This window comes from Trachymyrmex cornetzi, unplaced genomic scaffold (assembly GCF_001594075.2).
Source record: "Trachymyrmex cornetzi isolate Tcor2-1 unplaced genomic scaffold, Tcor1.1 scaffold131, whole genome shotgun sequence".
Classification (NCBI taxonomy): Eukaryota; Metazoa; Arthropoda; class Insecta; order Hymenoptera; family Formicidae; genus Trachymyrmex; species Trachymyrmex cornetzi.
In genome coordinates this window covers 1,520,840-1,542,831 of record NW_017295884.1, presented here as the reverse complement: position 1 = coordinate 1,542,831, position 21,992 = coordinate 1,520,840, and the positions used below count along the sequence as shown (strand labels likewise).

General features: G+C 35.0%; 1 protein-coding gene across 4 annotated transcripts in view; it reads right to left on the bottom strand.

Moving 5' to 3' along the window:
• LOC108770740 (uncharacterized) overlaps positions 1–21,992 on the bottom strand; it is a 310,951-nt gene that overhangs the window by 120,986 nt on the left and 167,973 nt on the right. For all 4 annotated transcript variants that reach the window (XM_018522448.1, XM_018522447.1, XM_018522446.1 and 1 more), the window contains one exon: positions 19,690–19,806. In XM_018522448.1, coding sequence (XP_018377950.1) covers positions 19,690–19,806 — 117 coding nt within the window. The remainder of the gene's footprint in view (positions 1–19,689; positions 19,807–21,992) is intronic.

Here is a 21,992-nt window from a genome sequence, read left to right as displayed (position 1 = left end):
AAGCCTCTAGGCCCGTCCGCTGTGATTGTTGGTCGTCGATTTAAAAAAAAGTAACGGAAAAGTAACGAAAAGTTACTTTCTCAAGCAACGGTAACTGTAACGAATTACTTTTAAAAATCGGTAACTAGTAACGGTAACTTGTTACTTTTAAAAAGTAACTTTCTATTCCTTGGCTTTTAGCATAGTAAATTGGATCTCCTAATGATCACTAAAGCTGTTCACTGAAGCTAAAACTCATACTAAAGCTGATCACTAATTTATAGCGGTCAACGATTTTTGCGTAAAATTTACGTATCTCAACAGCGTTCTAGAGTTAAAAATAAAAAATGTGTATTTTTTATTATATTGCGGTGGATATGTCAGTCGGTTTGGACATAAATTGTCAGCATCAGATATAATACGAATCGATCTTAAACCATGCGAACACGGAACGTAAACTCGCGACTAAAATCTGACGCAACGTGTTTTACGTGACTGGACGATGGATCCGATCGCCGGACAGAAAGGGGGCGCTTCCATTTGTTCGCTCCGACGAGTAGTATAACGTGTTTACATTGTTTCCAATGCGCATAAAGCGCACATCGTTAGTTAACAATGCGGTTGAACGGAGCTGGGAATGGCTTTGACGCCGAACGGGTGCGAAAAGCCTCGATTCGTCCAATGGAATTGGCTCTAATGCACGGGTCAGTGCAGAGGACAATAAATCGGTTGCTTTCAAATCGGCGAATCGATGCACACACTCGTCATTGAGTGTGAATCGGCGCTCGGACGTTACGATCGCGCGCGTGATAGTCGCTATAATAAAGCACGGGTAAAACGCGAGTGATAAAGCCTACGAGAACAAGTGACGAGCGAGACAAACGGGCCGTTGTATTGTCAGGAGTAGAAACAAGCGATGGTCAACAAAGCGGAATCGTTCTATTAATAATATTACAAGATCAATAGGCAACTAAGAGCACAGTTGTTAATAATGTACGTGATAATTCTTCTTTATTCTTCTCCTGTACATATAATTCCGACGTTTCGGCTGCTTTTTTCAGTCGTCTTCATGGTATAACATTGATAATTGAGGTTTAATACTTAAAAAATAGCTTTTTTGCGATATTTGACATTTTTTAATAAAGAAGGTTAACGTCATTTTGAAATTTCGATCAGGAGTCATAAATGTATTGTGCATCCCCTATAAAATGCATTTTTTTTTATTTCAATATCTTACTTTTTAGCCATGTTATGAACGATTAAAGGTAGGAGCTATTTTGAATATGGTAACTCCGGCAGTGTCATATGTGTATGCGGATTAATTTCTTAGGGTCACATTTTGATAATTGTACCTTAATACTTTTATGCACAGCATTATGAGACTAATCCACTGGTGTAATAAAAATACATCGTTGCTTAAAAAAAATACAATTAGTAATATGCAACTACATATCTTTCATAAAACAACTCTCTCTCTCTTTCCCCTCTTTCTCCCCTCCCCTTTCTTTCTTTTTCTCTCCCCCTCCCCCCCCCCTCTCTCTCTCTCTCTATGTGTGTGTGTATGTGCGTTGTGTTGTTTTAAAATGATTTTAGCATTACCGCATGCGCGTATGACGCTGCCACGTCTCATATTCGAAATAGCTCTTATCTTCAATCATTCATGGCGAAAAAATAAGGTAATTAAATAAAAAAAAAATGTATTTTATAGAGGATGAACAATATATTCATGATTTCTGATCAAAATTTCAAGATAACATTAACCCTTCTTTATTAAAAAATGTCAAATATCGCAAAAAAGCCATTTTTTTAAGTATTAAACCTCAATTATCTTGAAAATCTGATGTGCTAGAATTTTTTCGTTTGTGGCATCGTCTTTAGCATTTAAAAATCTATAAGAGACATGTAGTCCGGTCCAAAGTAATTGAAAAAAAAATTTTTTGTAAACTAGTGTAATCCAAAAATTTAAATGCAATTATTCTGAATTGCTTCCGTCAGCAAATTCATCAGTTCTACACTGAAATTCAAATTCGTTTGCGTCCTAATAATTTCAAAAATTTTATGTCCTTCTGCACATTTTTAGAGATATTTTAAAGACAAGACAAAGAATGCTCTCTTGCGCATATTTTTTTTTAATTAAAAGAAGTATTACACTTATATTTCTAAAAATGTAATCAAGAAATATAGGCGCGCGCGTAATTAGTCAACCCAGAGTAATTCTCCATTTGAACATGTGAACGGCTCTTCTTAACACGTCAGGATTTGTAAGATCTAAATACAAAATCCCATTCTATATTAACAAAACTGCTTTTTATATTCATTCCATTTAAAAAACTCACCGGTTGTACTAATAACTTGCACCTCCATACTGTTACGCACAAGAATACAAATTATATAAAATTTGTCGATTAGACGTGTGTTTTCGTCCGTGTTTACGTAACGTTTAAAATTATAAACTTATACTGTGTAGGTCAATATAACATTGAGTTAAAATAAAATAAATACAAAAATAAAGTCAGTTTGACAAACATACCCGCAATAATCTGATTAACAAAATATATAACATCTTTTTAAAAAATGCTAATTGTTAAACCGATCAAGAATTGATGTGTATCCATGATGAAAAAATTCAGTGTCCGTTTGTAAATTGAGCGCATTCGTTTGTAATTTTATGTGTATCTTTTCAGATACTAATAGTTCTATTAATATCTGCATCAATTATCGCAAACTCTTTACGCGTAGCTACAATCGCAGAGCATTTTTTTCCAAGCGCGAGTTTCCTTTATCTCTTCTTTGACGCAGAGCTTAATATCGTTTGTCGCAATTATCTTGTAAAATTCACAATTATCGAATACTATCTTTTCCTATTTGTATTTTATTGATGTATATTTTCCCGTTCTCCGTTACTGCTGTGTTTCAATTAAAAATGAAGTCGTTTTATATGCTGTAAAATAATTACCACGATGCGTAATACTGCTATTTTAAAGAAATTTATTCTCTTATTGTTATAACAACATATCCTGAAAGCTTTTCCTGCTCACAATGGAGCGTCTTGAAAATAATTATGCCATTACCATTGTGTGTTGCCGCACTAAAAAGTAACGAGTACGCGGTCAAGTTTAGGGTATTCTGCCTAAAGGGGAATTGCACTTATATAGGAAACGTAAGACGCAGTCATATTTATTCAAGATGCAAGTTTGCGGCTGGTGGCTGTAGCGAGAAGCTTAAGTGTTTACAGGGTGCTAGGAACTGGCGTAAAGTCGTGATCCACCAGACCGTATCCCGGCTCGCCCGGTGGTGGCGTCTTGAGAACAGTGTGCGGTTTCGCTCTGGGACTGAAAACGGATTTCCGGCGGTTTCGGACCGCCTTAAGCCCAAGTTACCGGGAGCAGATCCGGCTCGCTTCTTAACACGACAACGCGACGATGATACCAATTAATGTCTGTTTACTGCGCGGTGAGTGAGGTAGAAGCTTCCGTCAGCAAATCCATCAGTTCTACACTGAAATTCAAATTCGTTTGCGTCCTAATAATTTCAAAAATTTTATGTTCTTCTGCACATTTTTAGAGATATTTTAAAGACAAGACAAAGAATGCTTGCGCATATATTTTTTTTTAATTAAAAGAAGTATTACACCTATATCTCTAAAAATGTAATCAAGAAATAAATTTATAAATCAGAGGCTGCGCACAATCAAAGGCATAGGGAATAATAGATTTCAATATATCAGAAGCAGTATATTTAGGCGGTTTCTGGTAAGTTGAAATCTGTTATTTTCTGTTTCTGTTCCCTATTCCTTTGATTGTGCGCAGTCCTTTACTCTGAATATCATCCAAATCTGCCAAATCCGCAATGAGATTATCGACTATTCGTTTTTATCGTATTCGTTTGCGTTCTGATAGTTCCAAAAAGTATATAATAAAATATCACATATCTTTTGTATATTTTTAGAGAATTATTTCAACTCTATGAGATCTAGTGGTACATACATTGCAAAAAGTAATCGTACAGAGAAAATATTAAAAAAAAACCTCATAGTTCCAAAACTGTCTTTGGACACTATTAAGCCTATTATATAATATGCTCTTTGTTTCCTGTTTCTTGTTTTTTATCTCTTGCTTTTTTCCTCTTTTGCAACTATTTTATCAACAATTGCATTTTCTGCTATGTGTTTCCTGTTTTTTTCCAAAGTTAGTTAACTTTTATCTCGGGCGACATAAAACAAAAAATCGGATAAGAAGCAAAAGACAAGATGTAAAAAATAACAAAAAACAGAAAACAGAAAACAGAAAACAAAAAGCACATTGTAGAATAGGCTTAAGAGATACTTTAAAAAAACAAAACAAGGAAACTTATGTTTGTACATATATATATATATATATCTTTTAAATAAAAAAATATTAAACATATCTAAAAATATAATAAAAAAGTAAATTTTAAAATCAAGAAGTTCAGGTGGTGGATACTATCCGAATTCACAGCGAAATTACTGACTATTCGTTTTTATCGTATTCGTTTTCCGACTCTGCTCGAACACATATTGGTTTCATACTGCGACCAAATATACCTCGAGGCTTCGTCAGCGAATACACCGTTTCCAAAAATACCTGAAAGATCTCGACCGAGAGAGGCAGAAAATTGCAAATTCTACGCTCGATAGCCTTCCGTGGTTCCTTCCATCAGTCGCGATCGTAAAGTAGCACGAACATTAGAAATTTGTCTCAGCATTTCGATCGCTTTTCAGTGCATACGACACGTAACTATACTATCGGTATATATTATACGGTATGAATATGTATACGTTTCGCGGATGAGTGTCGTTGTGACGATATCGGTGAAAACCAAATCACTCCGGGAAGTTTTGGGAGTTCGCTCATTTGTGCGTGGCAATGCGCAGGTATGCAGGTATGTACACACATCCCAGGTATTGATGTCACGTTTATTAGTTCAGCATGCAGCGTATCGAGAGAAGCGGATCGTGGCCTGTACTGCCGCCGGCGTGAACGGACTCGATCCCGCGCAGAGATCAAATATCTGCCGAGCAAACGTGCGGGTTGGAACTCGACGTCGCGAGTGACACTGATGAAGTTTACCGCGAGGCACGTTAATCCGAATCCCGACATCGGCGTTGCCTAGAAAGCCGCACGATTAACAAGTACGCTAGGCTGGGCCTTGTGGGTAGTTAACGCCGATAACTCGGCGCGAGACATGATTATGTGTCAAGTGCGGATGCTGGAGAGCACGAGAATGTAGCTTGAAACATGGTCGACAGGTGAATGTCGAAAATCGCTCTTGCGACTCGTAAATCCAATTCGGCCATGCGATTAATGTCGAAAGTGCGTGACTGTAACACGTTAATTACGGGCTTTGCCTTTACGCTGTTTTCGATCCCGGAGATTTGTCGAAGTTTTTAACGACGCGGACAATTCCCTGTTCCCTGCCTGCCACTTGCATACGCACAAAGAGGATTAATTCCGGATATAGTACGTGCGTATAATTTGTGATACGACATCCGATTGTAAAGGATTAACAATCGTAAAGCTTTTGCTGATTCACAATAATACTCTTTCGCATTTTATACGTATGTATTTGCTACATGTCTATTATTGCTTCATTTAACGTTACACTGTTAATTGGAAAATCTAAAAAATTAACATAATTCATAGTATGTTTTTAAGTAGCATTGCGTATTGCAGACATAAATTATATGCATACACGTTGAAAGTTAAAATATATAGTTAATTAATTGAATCCTCTTATTTTTGAGATCGATAATGTGTGTGATGACCTTTTTCTGCGTGTGTAAAGAGATTGGTAAATTTTACAAGCGTTGACGTAATAATAAGCAGTAATTATTTGTCGAAGTTTCTCGACAAACATCTCGACAAAATTATGTAATGAGTGTAAACTGTATTTATTCCCAACATAATCTGTTGAAGTATTAATACACAGAGTGACGCACGGAATGTCATATCACTTGGTTTAAATATAACACATTTTAACAAAATTAGTGTACAGAATTGGTACACTGAGAAAAATGTATTAAACTCAATAAATATTTGTTTAAATAACACTAACATTTACTTACGGTTAATAAATATTTACTAAACAAAAAAATAATAATTAAATCAAATTAATGATTTTTGTATTAAAAAAATAAATGTTTACATTCAGTAAATATTCGTACTATTAAAAAAAAATATTTATTAAAGTTATAGCTAAAGAGGTTTTTTCTTTTCAGTGTATAAAATTGATTACCAAGCTTGAAAATTGGATTAAATAATATAACATTTCGTACGCCACGCTGTGTATATACATATTTTAATTAAATGTTTTTTTAAGATGTAGATCTTAATTAATTTCTTTTCGTAAAGGGCAATATGGTATTTGTTCTATATTACGTGAAACTACAGCAATAGGTAAAACGGAGTTAGCTCCCAACTGTCAGATAGTTTTTGCAAAGCCACACCGAGACAAGCGCAGGTTTCCGGTTAAAATGAATAACAAATAGGAACTTTCTACTGCTTAATGCCCGTAGCTTAATTAAACGGAAGGGGGAAAAGAAAAGGCAAAGAAACTCGTCAGGGTGAAATTGGGTCGGTGGACGAAGGAGAGCAAAAGCGACTAAACGTTTGAAAATGGTAATCGTCACAGTCTTGTGTACACAGAACTGAAACATCATGAAAAGGGGAGGCCGAAAGGCGAAAGGTCAAAGGCGAATAATGTGTTTAAGCAACGCCGCGTGTCAAAGAGAAAATTAGTTTCCGGATAAGAGGATCAAAGGAGTGTTGCTGTCAAAGTTAATATCATACTCACTTGTACGAGTATTATTAGATTTTCGGAAAAAATTACAATTATATCAATAAATACACGAATTATTCCCTGCGGACACTTACGTGACTTGCAGTTCGATGGCAAATTCACCGAAGAGTTAATTACAACACGAAAAGTGACGTCTGCGGATTAATATTTGCTGAAATTACAACGTCGCACCGCGCGCGTTATGTCATTTTCGTGACTATTTTTCGCGCTCTGTTTTTAGCCCCAGGTTTGTTCGTTAGTTTAACTGACATTCGCTTTCGGAAATTTCAACTTTCCCGTTGTATCTACGAGGAGTGAGGGAACGACGTGGCCCGCGTACCGCGATGCAATTTTCTGCCTTGCATTTTACCGCTATCGATTGCTATCGAGGCAAACTCGCCCAGTTTCGTCAGAAACACAAGTCTCCTGATCGAACATTTTATAAATTTATACCTTCTCTACTCGTCGTCCTGTGTTCTCTGCGATCGTTACTGCGTCGGGTTTATCTTGCCTCTGGGTAAAATTCGGCTGATTTGCATTTGGCGGGCGACAAAGGCCGCCACAGAGGTTGATTCGCTTTTAATTCGCAAGGTGAGAGATTACGCGTGATAAATGACCATTGTTCCTCTTCACGAAAAATCTCGTTTTCGACAAGGTAAGCCCTTCTTGCTCTTTTAGGCTTAGGTGATCCCTAAGTTTAAACGGTATTTTAGCGATAGGTATAAACACTATCGAGTAGTTGATTTTCGAATAAACTATTTTAATGACTAAATTATACCAGCAGGCGTTTTATTTTAACTTTTACATTAGCTCAGATAAATAAATAACGCATACGTTATATTTAAAAGTTTATGGGCTATTTTTTCTAAACAGAATCGTAAGATTCGTGTAACGTGTTCTCGTAATGTGTTCTCGTAAAACTTGCAAGAATTTATGACTACAGTATTCTAATTTTATGCGTATGTGTCGTAAGATGTACGATATAAATATCTACGATTTATTGTAAATTTTATGGCTAGTAAGAAGCTGTCTGTAAAAATATTTGTATTGTATAAAGGTATAGGCACTTAAAAATTCTTACAAGTCTTACAAGAATATGTTATGAGCCTTACGATTCTGTTTAGAATTTAAGCATTAGCTACATATCTGAAAATAATTCTGATGGATCATCAAAATAATTAGATATGTAAAATGCTGAAACGAATTGCTAGAATATCCAAACTTTTTGCAGCATTACTCATCGTTCTTGAATTATCTGCATAATTATTTTGATGGTATAACAAAATTATTTTCAAATCTATGTCTAACTAAATTTTGAAACACTTCTGAAAAATTGTTGTTTTAGTGAAAACCGCAACGCGATAATATGATAGAATACGTCATTTTGGACATGAACGGCTAGGAGGCACGATATCGAGTCAAATCACGTGCGAATGAGATATCGCCTAAGCCACAGTAAGTCTCATTTAACAAACAATTAGCCATTTAGCCGTAATGATCGATAAGCGGGGCACAACGCCGGGGATTTGTTCACGCAGAATTTGACTCTTATCGATGCATCGGTGCACCAGGTCGGCCATTTGAGAATGGCGTGTATACGAAATTCGATTCTTATCTACTGGAATTATCTGCACGGTCGACCGGCAGGACCGGCTAATTCGATGATGCGCAATTACGTACGGCGTTACACCGAGGGCAACGATCCACGCGAAAGGGCGGTCCTGTACCTTCGGAAATATGCTGGCGACGCAATTAATCACTTTCGAAGCGAAGTGGCCATGTCATTGGTAGTAATATGCGTGACGCTTTGCTTAACGTTCAGGAAAATATTTCGCCGCATTGTATTAGTCGTTATGCTTCTTCACGAGTAACCAATTAAACAATTTATTGCACGCGTAACAATACAATTATTAAACTCTGTAACGATATCTCATGTAATTCTATTACAGAAATAAATAATGCTTATAATATAACATATCTTTTTAATTATCCAAAATTTTGAAACGATGTTTACTTTTTAGCGAAAGAACTATGAAAGATCCTCTTATGCAATTCTTATTATAAATTAAAATCTTCTTCTTATTATAAATTATAAATAAAATTATAGGATAAGAGCGAAAAGAATTACAGACAAATGAAAATGGGAGAACATTTGCAATTTATATAACAATAATATAATGCTGAATATCGTACTTATTACATAGATATAAAAATGAATCCCTACAACAAAAAATTGAGGTATATGTAAAACTATTTCTGAAGCACAGCATGATATTCTTTTTAGAACACAGGAAAAACAATTTTACTAAAGTATTCAAAAATTTAGCTAAATAAAGAATTAAAATTAATTTTCATGAGCCATTAAAATAATTACGTAAAAATCTTAAGCATGATAAGCCGCAAAAAGTTTTGACATTCTTGTAGCAACCAGTTTGAGCGTAATTATTTTGATAGTACAATAATTATTTTCAGATCTATATTTAGTTAAATTTTTAGATACTTCAGCAAGATCACTCTTTCCATGAAATAATTATTCAATTGAATTAACACTTTAGTTCGCAACAAATTGAGAATATTTTGCGCGCGACAGGTTTGATGTATAAAGGCACTTAACAGTTCCGCGCGATTAAGGTCAGCAGATTGTTCTCGGCAAAAGCCAGTGCATTGGGCCTGCCAGTATCCGTAGCAAGACTGCTAATGCGTGTCGTTAACATTAATCGCTATAGTCCTGTAATTTGCGTACTTCACATTCACTTCATCTCGTCCGCGGGCGCGCAATTCTCTTCCGCCTTCCGTTCTTCTATCTTGAAATCGGAAATGCGACGTCTGTTACGGAACAGCACGAATAATTTTCATAATGAGGTGTTGACTAACACTACCTGCCTAATGTAGACGTTTCATCGTAGCAAAGCCTTGCATTCAATCCCTTGTTGTTGCGATGCGTCTTATTGAGATGAAAGAAGAATGTTTTTTATTTGAAAAAAATTGTTTACTTTATGTATGTAAATAAATTTATAATATTTAAAATAAAAATTAAATTTTCAAAGAAAGAATTTCTTTTTATATCTAACATTTGTATGACATAAATATAGATATAAAACACGCTATAGATATGAAACAGAGATTACCAATTTTTTTTTTTAATTGAGAGAAGTTTTTAATATTAGTGAGATATAATTGTAACATATAATTGTGATATATGATTGCAAAATAAATAACAAAATTAGGTCAAAACGTGCACTGAGAAGAAAATGCTGTTGATTCAATTAAAGTCTATATTATGGGCTGTCACTAATATAAGTGATTAATTCATGTATATTTTTATTGATATAAAGGCATAAATTATTATTTCAATAATCAAGTCTTTATGTCAATAAAATATATACATGAATTAATCACTTATGTTAGTGACAGCCCGTAATATAGACTTTAATTGAATCAACACACACCCAGCATCTTTTTCTCAGTGTAGTTGATATTAAAAACAAAATTCAAATAAGAGGCAATAAACCACTACGCCAGTTGTCAGAGGCAAAAAAAAATAATATATTATAAAAAGAATACAAAAAGATGTTTCGGTCTTAAATTAGATCATTTTCAGTTCAAGTAAGGCGAGATACAAACGCAAAATTAAATTAAATAATAAAAATTCTAAAGCCGCTATTAAATACAATTCATTCTAATGTATTTCGAACCAACACTAATTTAGATTGTGCTGTTAACAATTTCATGTATGTACAAAATTAATTCTTCGGTAACTAATATTCGTCTATATCAGAGGCCTTCGAGAAGCCACATAGAATCCTTCAAGTACGTAATAATCGGCGAAATGAAAAATTGTACACAAATTTCCAAATTCTGTTACATTAAAATTAACAAATGTCAAGTCAAAGAAGTTATTTATTAAAAGAAGTTATTTATTAAAACCTTAATTTAGAATTATTTACCTGTGTTAACAATATTTCAACCAATAGTACAGGAACTGGATAATTAGATGTTTCAATTTTGAAAGTTACAATTATAATGCTGAGTACTCTGACAAATTCGACCCATTTATACCAATCTGAATGGCGCTGCCAGCAATTTTAATGTCAAGAATTAAAAGAAGTCTTTAAAAAAGGTAAAAATACATATTTCTGGAAATTTCTCCGTATCAGTCTGTTTGTTAATTCCATTAATATGTTTTTTTATATATATCATTTCAGATGTAAGTCTCTTATGCAAGAAAGGCTCTCTATGTCGAGTATTTGAACATTTTCCCAGTCAAAGCTATAATCTAACAGAATTTGATGCTGAGCTACTACTGTTTGTGCGTTGCTAATTTTCGTGGAGCTAACTTTGTGTTCAGTAATTCGGGTTCCAATCTTCCTTTTAGTTTTCCCCACATAAATAAATAATTGCAAAATAAATAATTATAATTAATTAAAAATGCATAAGCTCCTAACCATAATTATTTTACCATGCAAAAAACTTTTCTCTGGGTGTAGCTTATAAGCTTACCTGATGAGATATTACAACGAGATGTTATCTTAGTCCTGCTGACAAAGAACTTTATCAATGAGCGATGCCTAAAATATTAGCGAGCTTCGGCTACGACTTGGCGCGTCTCCTTAAGTCCTTTTTTATCGCACAAAATCCGTTCGACATAAATTGTCGACTTATCCTAATGGGTTAATAAAATATTCATCTTGCACCAGCGAATAAATCGCGTACGTGTGGACCGCGTGGGATACGGCACCATCGCGTTGTACTCGACTATCCAGAAAGTACCCCAGGGTGCTCTCATCCTACGCCTCGTACGTAGGATTCGAATCCGATATTGTGCGGGCTTATCTTGGCCCCATCCCACTGGGGTCGATGAGCGCGCACAGCTATCCCGGGGGAGTTCTGACGGGAAATTATCTCGAAAAATGTATCCCCGGCCTCGCGAGGAAAAGAAACGGGCGACGGATCCAACTCTTCCGAAGCAGACAGATTGCCGGAATCAGATTCGAGGCTCTTTCTTTCCGTCTTCCTACACGCTACGAAGTATCTCTACCTCGTGGCACTCGATAAAACTAATCTGCTAATCGATACCCACCGGGAAAGGATAACGAACCTAATTTTTCTTCGCGATTAAGCCGGATCGGTTACGTCAGTCCAATTCTTCGCGCGGTAACTCACATTCGTCGCAAATAGAATCTTGTATCTTGAACGATGGGAGATGATCGCCTCTTGTGGGAATGTTATTTTTATGGAAGCGTATATCTTCGATATGGTATTGCAAAGCCAACGTTGGGCACATAAACTAAAATATCATACGTCTATGAAATTGGAGCTATTGCGACCTGTGCTTAGTAAGCCAGATTTTATGGTAACTGTAATATCGCGAATTGTTACAATTTATTTCTCTTTTTTCTCTCTCCTCTCTCTCTCTCTCTCTTTAACTCTTTTTTTATTTCCATTATCTATAATAGATTCTATAGGATTGTTTCAGCTTCGCTCGCGACAGGTTCAGCAATTCGGAGATGCAGACGTGGCACGAGCCCGCATCCATTCAATCAAGGTTGCAGTCTGACAAGGGTATAAAGAGGAAGAGTGGGCTTTCGCGCAAAATCGAAAGCACAGTTCGACGGATATGGAAGACGTCCCTTTCTTCCCATCTTTTTTGTTTCACCCGCAGCTAAGACATGATAGGCTCTCTCTACAGGGGTTCCACACACGATCTGTCTTTCTGATTTTTTAACTGATAGAGAAGTTCGTCGCTATTCCAATTTCTTGCATTGACTGTAAAGTGGTTTTTGTGACAATCATCTGCATCATTTAAACATCCCTTATGTAATTATATATTTAGAAAAAGTAACTTGATTCTACTAGTTCCTAATATTAATTTAGCAACTATTAAATTTCTATTAATAATAGTAAATCAATTTCTATCAGTTTTATTTACTGTAAATAACAATCATCGAGCAAATCGGGAAATAAAAGATATTCTTCAGCCTGATTCAAATTTTCAGTTAACATATAACTGTAATCAATAATAAAATTAAAGAAATAAAAATAAATATCTATAAAAATAAAAATTATTATATTTATAAATGATTTGTATATACGTAAATAAATTTGATATCCTGAATTTGATGTCGCGACAAAATAGCAGCAGAATAAAAATAACAAACAAATACTTTTAGTACAAGATTTGATATGTACATATGTTAATTTAATTAAATAACAAATTTAACTGTAGAATTGAACAATTTAGGGCAGACTGTCTCATTTGTTCTTAAAAAGATAAGAAAGCTCTTTACTTTTGTCTTTTTAGGCAGCATTTTTTCCGGTGATGATACTTTGATGTGTGTATGAAGTTTCTACTAGATTTCTATTCGTGGCTACTTGCCAACGCTTTTCTCTATTGTAAGACAATCCTAATATTGTCCGCATTGAACTCAATATTTAATAATATGATGAGACAATTTTTCCAATAATGAAATTTTCAGAAACAACTCCTGGAAAACAAAGGAATATATTTTTCACGGGACATATAATCGTGATTTACCGTCCAAGAGAAATTGGAGATCTCCTGCCGTCTGACATTTCTGCTCCGTTCGTAGTATACTAAAAGCAATTCGGCCGATGGTACCTAAAAGAAAAGCGCTTTTCCCGACGGATAAAGCTCCAATCTATCGGATATTATTCTTTTCGCGAAAATGATATTTCGATAGGACCGTATTGTTCTCCCTCGTGAAACTGCACACTAAGGAAGCTACTTTGAAATAAACACACGAACTCCATTTCTTCGCTCAGGGACATTTTTCTACGAAGACGCTCTTTATATTATAGATATATATTATAGAGAGCGAAAGAGATCGGCGAATAATGGCGGACTATAAAAAAAAAGGTGGGTGGCAAAGCCTTTCCTGTCTTTTCATTCGCCTAATGGATCGCATAAGGCATGCCGTTGCCAGAGGTCGTCCCCTTTTGTCGCGATATCGATTTTATTGCGACCAGCTAAGTTTCGCGAAAGTTTGAGGTGACTGCCGTGACAGCGTGAAACGAACCGAAAATTAGGATGGCAGGACTTAAGCCGTCGGAAATGCCGTCAACCCGAAAAAGAGTGCCTGTCCTTTGGCGCTTGATGGCCGTCCAACTAAATTAACCTGCGGTTACGTGATTGGACATCAAATACGTTTTGGCGTGACTGTATGATGTCGCGAACGGCGACAAGCCTGAAACGGATAATGGCAAAAATTAGAGCTACTAATTCAATAAACTAATTTCGTCACGAGTAAAGGCATCTCCATCAAAAGTGAATTAATTTGCATGTAAATTGAAAGCTGTGAAAGAAAAGATTGGTGCTTTGGCATAAGCGAAGAACATCCAAAACATTTAATTATGCAGATTGTCAGAACGCTTGCACGAACGCTGCGCCTTAAACTTTCTATGTAGATCGCAAAGATAAATCGCAAACACTTTTAATTATAATAGCGTCGTTATCGCCTGTCCTCGTCAACACATAATTGAGAGATATACATTAAATTCCGACGAAAAGCTTTTCTACATCGTTGAAGCTGTATAATAAACCAAAATTTGACTAAAGCGAAAACGTTTATTCGGTTTAATAGTAGTCGAAGTAAACTAGGACGCGGCTTTATAGTTTAGCATTTTCGCGACGGTAAAGCTGATTATAAATTTTCGTCAGAGATAGTTCAAAGAGAAAGAGAGTTAGAGAAAGAATGCAGGAAGGATGCAAACGTGCGCTTTCAAAATGTAGTATGTCAGATTAGTGGTCTAAATTTGTTACGCTATAGAGACAAGAATCATTCAAAATTCAGTGATAATCACATCGGAACTACGTCGTCCTCGCTTAATTTATTTCGACTTTTCCACATGCGACTGTGCAGCATTGTTACTCCTATGGACTGGTTGTTTTGCGAAATTGTCAAATCCTCGATAGCAAATTCTGCAGATTCATTATACAGGACGCACAAATAGAAGATAAATGACCATGGCGGGAATTTTACTCCTCTAGTTTAATTTCCATATCTGGCATTTTAAAATAATACCGCGAACTCGCGAACTCTCTCTTTCTCTCTCTTTCTCCTCTCTTTCTCTCGATCATATCGACGTTAATGGATCCATCGATTCTGTGTGCGCGTGCGAAGGTTGCAAATTATAATTCAATTGTAGTAATGTACGACGAGAAAATTAGCAATATTGACTAATTGCACTTATGATGTGCAGCTGCAAATTATTAGATGCGTACGATAGGTATACTTCGCTAAAATATCTGCGGTAGATATATTTCGATCAAATGCCAGATCTAAATAATACTGTTTAAAATTTCAATTAATAATATAACAAGTGTGTAATGTATACAGAGTATCTGAAATAACGCCCATTAATTATATAATACATATAGTGCTATTCCTAATAAAAAAATGGAGTCGAAAAGTCCTCTACCATTTTGCAATTTTTACGATATTTTTTTTTAATCATCCAATGATCAAAATGTCTAAAATCGACGTACAAAACAATATTAATATATCTTTAAGGGTTCTTTAAAAAACATATTCAAAATATTTTACAAGGAACACAGAAAGATATCTTAAAATTGTCTTATGTCCGTTTCCACCAATGTAGATTAACTTTAATCTCGGTTCAACTTATTCTTCGTCTTTTTCTAGTTCTAAAGATTAGAAAAAGATGAAGAGTAAGTTGAACCGAGATTAAAGTTAATCTACGTTGATAGAAATGGGCATTATACATCAGTTTTATCCGGTTATTCGGCAATTTTTAGAAATTAATATCTTGTTAACTATTTTGAAAATGGTAGAGGACTTTTCGACTTAGTTTTTTTATTAGGAATAGCACTGTATGATTAATGGACGTTATTTCAGATACACCCTATATCACAGCTTAACATTAACCGGCAAACACAAGGTGTAATCGAATATATAGATAGAAAACGCACATGGAGAAAACGATTTTGCTGAAGTATCAAAAAATTTAGCTTGATACTGATTTGAAAATAATTTTGTTAGAAAATTTTTCGGTAGGACAAATTACTTAAAAAATATACCATTACAAAATTAACAAATATTTTTTGTGTTAAATACTTTTACTTTTGTTACATTTTTATTTACAAAGATATTTTATAGTATAATGTGTTAGATAGAACACAAAATTATTAAAAAAAAATTTTTGAAACATTAAAGCAATGTGCAAATAGTTTATGAAAATTCCCACGCAAAGTTGATTATACAAATCGAAATTAATAATGGACAACAAAAAAAGCGAGCAATAACGTAAATTTGTAACCGGTTTCTTAAAAAAAAATTTTTTTAGTGATACATGATAAACTGAGTTTAACCTGTACTGTAACTGTTCAAATGTGGATAGTTACTTTATTCGATATTTTTATTGCATATTTCGATATTTTTGTTTGATATTTCATTCCTGAAAAAAAAGAGATTTTCAAATAAATCTGACATATTGGTAGAAGAAAAATATAAGCGAGGCAAACGAGTATCTCTCGTACTTCTCGAAAGCACTCCCGTTTCGTGATAAACCGAGATCGTATATTGACCTTTTACGGTTTATATCCTGCGTGGACAATGGCTGTAGTTTAAAGTGCATTATGCAATATGTTGAAACATAACAGACAAAGTTTCCGTCCGTATTCCACGTATGAGCCACGTATTATCGGTTGAATAATTCAGTCCATTTCAATGTTTCACGGTGACATAAAAGGACGTAGTTATGGAAATGAGCGCGTTGAAATTTCATGGGAATCCGATTATTGCCTCGAATTCGACTGGATACGTGTCGTTACTTTACAGGCGACGCTGAAAAATATTATGCGACGTTTCGCGTATATTGCGTACTTTTGAGATTCCACCCGACGGAATTTTCATCGCGGCTTTTTAATTTAACCAATTAAGCGACACTAGGAAATTTTTAGCCAGAAATTCATGAAAAATTTGTCGCGCAATTTTATATCACCACCTACGTTTACTCGTCCGTGTAAACTTCGTTTTTCCTCGTTTCTTTTTCATTCATTTGCAAGATAATTTTGAAATTTCGACTGTTATAATTCTTCATTTTCTTAAAAAAAAGAAAATCTGTGATAATAAAAGTAAATTTTATACCTATTCGACAAATTGTTATTCTAACGTTTCTCTCTTTTCTCGATGAGCGTATAAGTATATCCAGTTCAATTTCCTATTGAAGTAAATTTTGCGCATCACGACCCATAGGTTGTCATTTGTTTCCTAGATATTTTCATATAAGAAGTTGCCGTGGACGAGAGTGGAAGTTAAACGCCATAAATCATTCCTGACACATTTATGCCAGTCGCGTGCGACGGGTTTGCCACATTACACTCAACTTCCCAACTTATATAAATTTCATACCGACCAAACCGCGTTTCGGAGTTTTCGCTGAGAAAGTGCCGAGTAATAACGCGAGAGACATTTCCGGGTCAGAAATACTTTTAATGGTGACTTCTTCCAAAGTCTCTTATTCTTCTATTGTTAACAAATTTCATATAAACAATCATATTTTCTCATGTAATGCTCAAGGCTATCAGAATTATAATTATTATCAATTGTCTAACAAATTAAAACTTTATTAATTGGATATTAAAGTATACGTAAAAAGAAGACTAAAAATGTTCTTTCAAAATATTCTTCTTGCTAGTTAAAAAAGAATTACTTCTCTTTGCAAAATATTTTACTTTGGATTACGTTAGCGCGCAAGTTCGATTAATTTTACACTTATCGAATTTTACTTTGATGCTATTTGATACAATTATTATCTTACGTACGGTTGCTTTGTTCGCGTATAATTTATGGAAACAATTTGCGATAAAAATCAAGTGCGATTTCCACAAATTTATTGAACATTATATTGGACGATGAAATTACTTCCAGGAATTGGGCTAGTAGAATTAAATTTTACGCCACGTTACTCTTGCGAAACTCTCGATTTTCAATTTGTGTTCGGTAGATAGTGAAAATATTCAAAATTAACTGCAAATTTCAAAGGATTGTATATGCTTAATAAATATGAGTTTCGCTTGATAGTTGCAAATTTGAATGTTTACGTAGACTCTTTAGAGGTTTGAGTGGATCATCAAAACTGTCGCGGAAACACCTTTGGAATCTTGAGCCGCGATCAAAGAAACGAGTTGCGTAGCAAACTGCTGATGTTTTATGTATACACAGACTTTAGTTGACGACGCGCTGATATCGCAGACGCTGATTTCGCCATAAATATTTAATGAACAGTCCGTAACGAAGCTTCTCGTTGTCGGACAGAAAATTTGCTTTTTCTGGACGCGCCAATTAAGAAACATAAATAATGGAGGCACCGCGTGGAGAGCCACGTGGGAATTTACCTACGGACGAATTTGCAACTTTTCCACCATTTACCGACTCCCGTGAGGCCCAACAATATGTACCAATCAATTATTCAGATTTTTCTCTCAGACGACCGCCATAATAATTCACCTCGACTGCGAAACGGATGAAAATTTTACGGATCGTTCGCATTAATTGCCAGTTACTATGATTTCAATTGTATTTGATTATCAGCACGATAAATATGAGAAAACGTAATAATTGATGTAGAAATTAATTCTAAATTACGACGTTGCAAACGTACAATATCATAAAATGTTGACATCTTTCACAAGATTACATCTATTAAATAAATAAATCGCTGTAACACGTTTCATCAAACGTGATAATTAATTTGCATTCCATTTCTATTGACGCTCGTAACGTTCCAGGGCACATTGATCATGAATAGCTTATTAATTTCATATTATTACTTCTCTACAGTAGTTTCAACGTAATTAAATACGGTTACATGGTGGGCGCCATTGTCAAGAAAGTTAATTTAAAAAATAATTCTCGCCTTTGCAGTAAACAGAGGAAACCTCATTTCACTTTATCAAAGGTAAATCAATTTGCATTTAAATTAAACTCTTCTCAGGAGCTGATGTTCAAGTACAAACGGCGGATGAAGCGAGAGAAGGCTACTTGATAATGGAAATCGCTTCTTATAAGGTGCGAATCGTGTAAATACTCTACCACCGTTTCGTTCCGAGCTTTGCTTCTTCTCCAAGTTATCGAAATCAGTCTGATTTATTACGATACTTGCAGAGCGAGAAACTTTTGCAAGGATACGGAGATTCGAGGGCGCGAATTCAATCCTTCGGATATCACTGTCTAATGGTATTTATGAGTAAAATTCGATATATGAGCGTTACTTGTTCAAGTAACTCAAATAACAACGACTTAAGGTAGCAAGAAGCACTTAACTCAGAACGTGTTCCTATTTCGTAATGCCGTTGGAATTCTATCTATTCTTCCGTTGTCCGTTCTCGTCTTCCGTTCTCGATTATTCGTTACTTTTATATGTATATATAAAATTCGCAGTGACATTAAATCGACTTTACGCACTCACTATTCATTTATAAGACAAGATATAATTGTTCTCTATAAAATAGGAATCGGCAAAATCTTTCTCTGAGAATGAGGATAGATACGTATCCACTCGATCATTCTAAAATCTTATATTTCCAGAAATTAAAGAGAAAAAGGTTTCCAAAAATATTTGTACACAACTCCAGGAAGATAAACGAAAATAATCTTCACGGACCTTCTCGGCGCAAACAGATCATTTATTTAAAGTTAGTCTGTTTATGATGTTACTTGAAACATTAAAGTGCCACAATAAATGCTTTGATGTTTCGAATTTTATATGTAAAGCAGACAATTTTCGTGATGAGATATTTTATAATGCAAAGAGTAATTAATGATAATTTGGGGCGGTTCGCTCGAGTGGAGAATTGGTTTTAACTTAACAAAGTGGCAATACAAAAACCATTCACTGATGGAAATTAAGCGATGAAAGTGCTGTACTCACTGCATATGTAGAGTCGCGACCGGCTTGTCCGAGAAGAGAACGACTGGTCGGTCGAAGCGTTGGTTCCGACCGCAAACGCGAGCACTGCCCTCGAGTTGAAGCCAGCCGCCCTCACACCTATAACAAAAAGACGAGACCTCTCAGTAGCTGTCTATTAGCTCTGGGCGTACAAACTGATACTCCCTTTCCTGCCGCTCGTTAATTAATTTCGGCAATTTTCGAACCGACTACCCCATCACACTTACGAGTTTTTAACTCGCTCCAAGTAGTGGAATTTTTTTTGCTAAGCGTTGCAACGAGTTGAATTTTGTCTCGTGGAGTTTTTTCTTTTTTTTTTAGGAAAAATGCATATTTTACTGTGAAATCGTGGGTAAGAATTTTTCACTGCTATCCCTGAGTCCGGAATATTCAAATTGCTTCCGAGGGCATCGCCTTCGTCAGGGTAACATTTGTTTTTATTCGCATATTCATTCGTGGACTTTGCATTTATTTACAATTACGTATTAAAATTTTGTTTTGTTGATCTCGGAAATAAGCGTAATTCTCAGTCTCTTGTGGCAAGAAAGGGAAAGCCTTTCCTTTTGAGATCGTTTACTTTACGAAGTGGCATCTACGCTCAACTTCGGTTTACGTGCCGCGAATTTGATTTTATTCTCCTATAGTTAAGATTTGTACTTGCTATTCCAGATTGAATTTGGTAGGAATCGTATTTTGAATCCAATATGTGTGCGAAGTTTAATGTTAACTAAGTTTCGCCACGTACAGTACGAGTTTCACTTTGCTTAAATTAGATTTGTAAAGTAAAATTGAATTTAGGTTCCGTCGGAGAAAATGTCGATGTTAATTTTAACAGCGAGTTCGCGATATGAGAAGATAGAGGAGATCAGAGAAGGAAAGGGTAAATGGCATTGATATATAAGAATATGTCCACTTTTATTTAAGTAGAATTGGCTCAATATTATGTCTTAATTAAGGATTACTTTAAATGAAGACAAAACTGTGTTAAACACAGTCAGGTAACAAATTCAGCAAGCTTACATTATTTGTTATCATTTTGATTGGTTTGCTATCTGATAAGAAGTTAGTTGCGTAATTTCTAAAGGCTTCTCTACATAAGTCGCGATTATAAAATGTAGTTCGCAAACACGATAATTAATTAGAAGCGTCAATGGGTTACTTTAGTATTGACCTCTTCTGATTGGCTGCTGCGTTTGCGAATTACGTTGTACGATTGCAACTTATGTTAAGAGGTCTTTAGAAATTACAACAAGTAACTTCCTACACAGAGAGAATCTTCTCTTAAAATTTACTCTAAAATTTATCCTTGAAGATCATGGAAATTGTGGGACAACATGACAATTTCGAAGAATTTTGTGATTCTCTTTCCTCTTTTACGATTAAAATCGCTACACATACGTTCATTAATATGAAATAAACTTTATTTGGTACGAAAATATATTTTATATTAATTTTCTTCTTTGTACTAAGATTCCTTTATCTATATAAATGCTTTATAATATTCACAAAAATCAGAAGTTATCAAAAGTAATATAATTACACTGAAAAAAATTTATCGTTAAAAATGACCGAACCAGAAGATTCTAATCATATCAAACAGAATTCTGATTATTTCAACTAAAATTATAATAGCCGATACAATCTGCAGACTCTTTTTCTAGTGTAGGAATATATATACACATTTATAATAATTCTTTTAAAACTTTTAGAAAAAACTAATAGGTAATAAATTATATATTTTAAATATAAATACATAAATTGTTATTAAATGTATATACAAATCCGTATTTTTTATCATTTTTTTTCTATTTAATTCACTCACAAAGTTGCGTGAATTATACTGCTAATTGTCTTTATCAAGGACGGAGCGCTCCCGATAATAACGTTTCGTAGGGTAGATGCGCGATCCTGGGAAAAACGATTGCCAGCGAGGGTCGCGCTGAAATTACTTCTTCGATTACGGGGGACTTCAAAGGATTCGTTTTCCCGAGGCGTCGTCGACTAGGATTCTCAGGGTAGGGATGAAATGAGAGAACCCATGAGGGGTGGATGAGCGGGATGGAATCGGGTGGTTACGCAACGCGTGATACGCAACGAGGGAATCATGGTGATTCAATCAGACTTGCCGTCTCGGCTCACCTTCGTAAGAGAGGAACAGGGTGAAATGCGCTATGCTTGATTAATTGTTACTTATCGAGATTCCAGAGAATTTTGCGGCGGCGATGAGCCTCCACCAGGGAGGTTACATAGAATATATATATATATATATATATATATATATATAT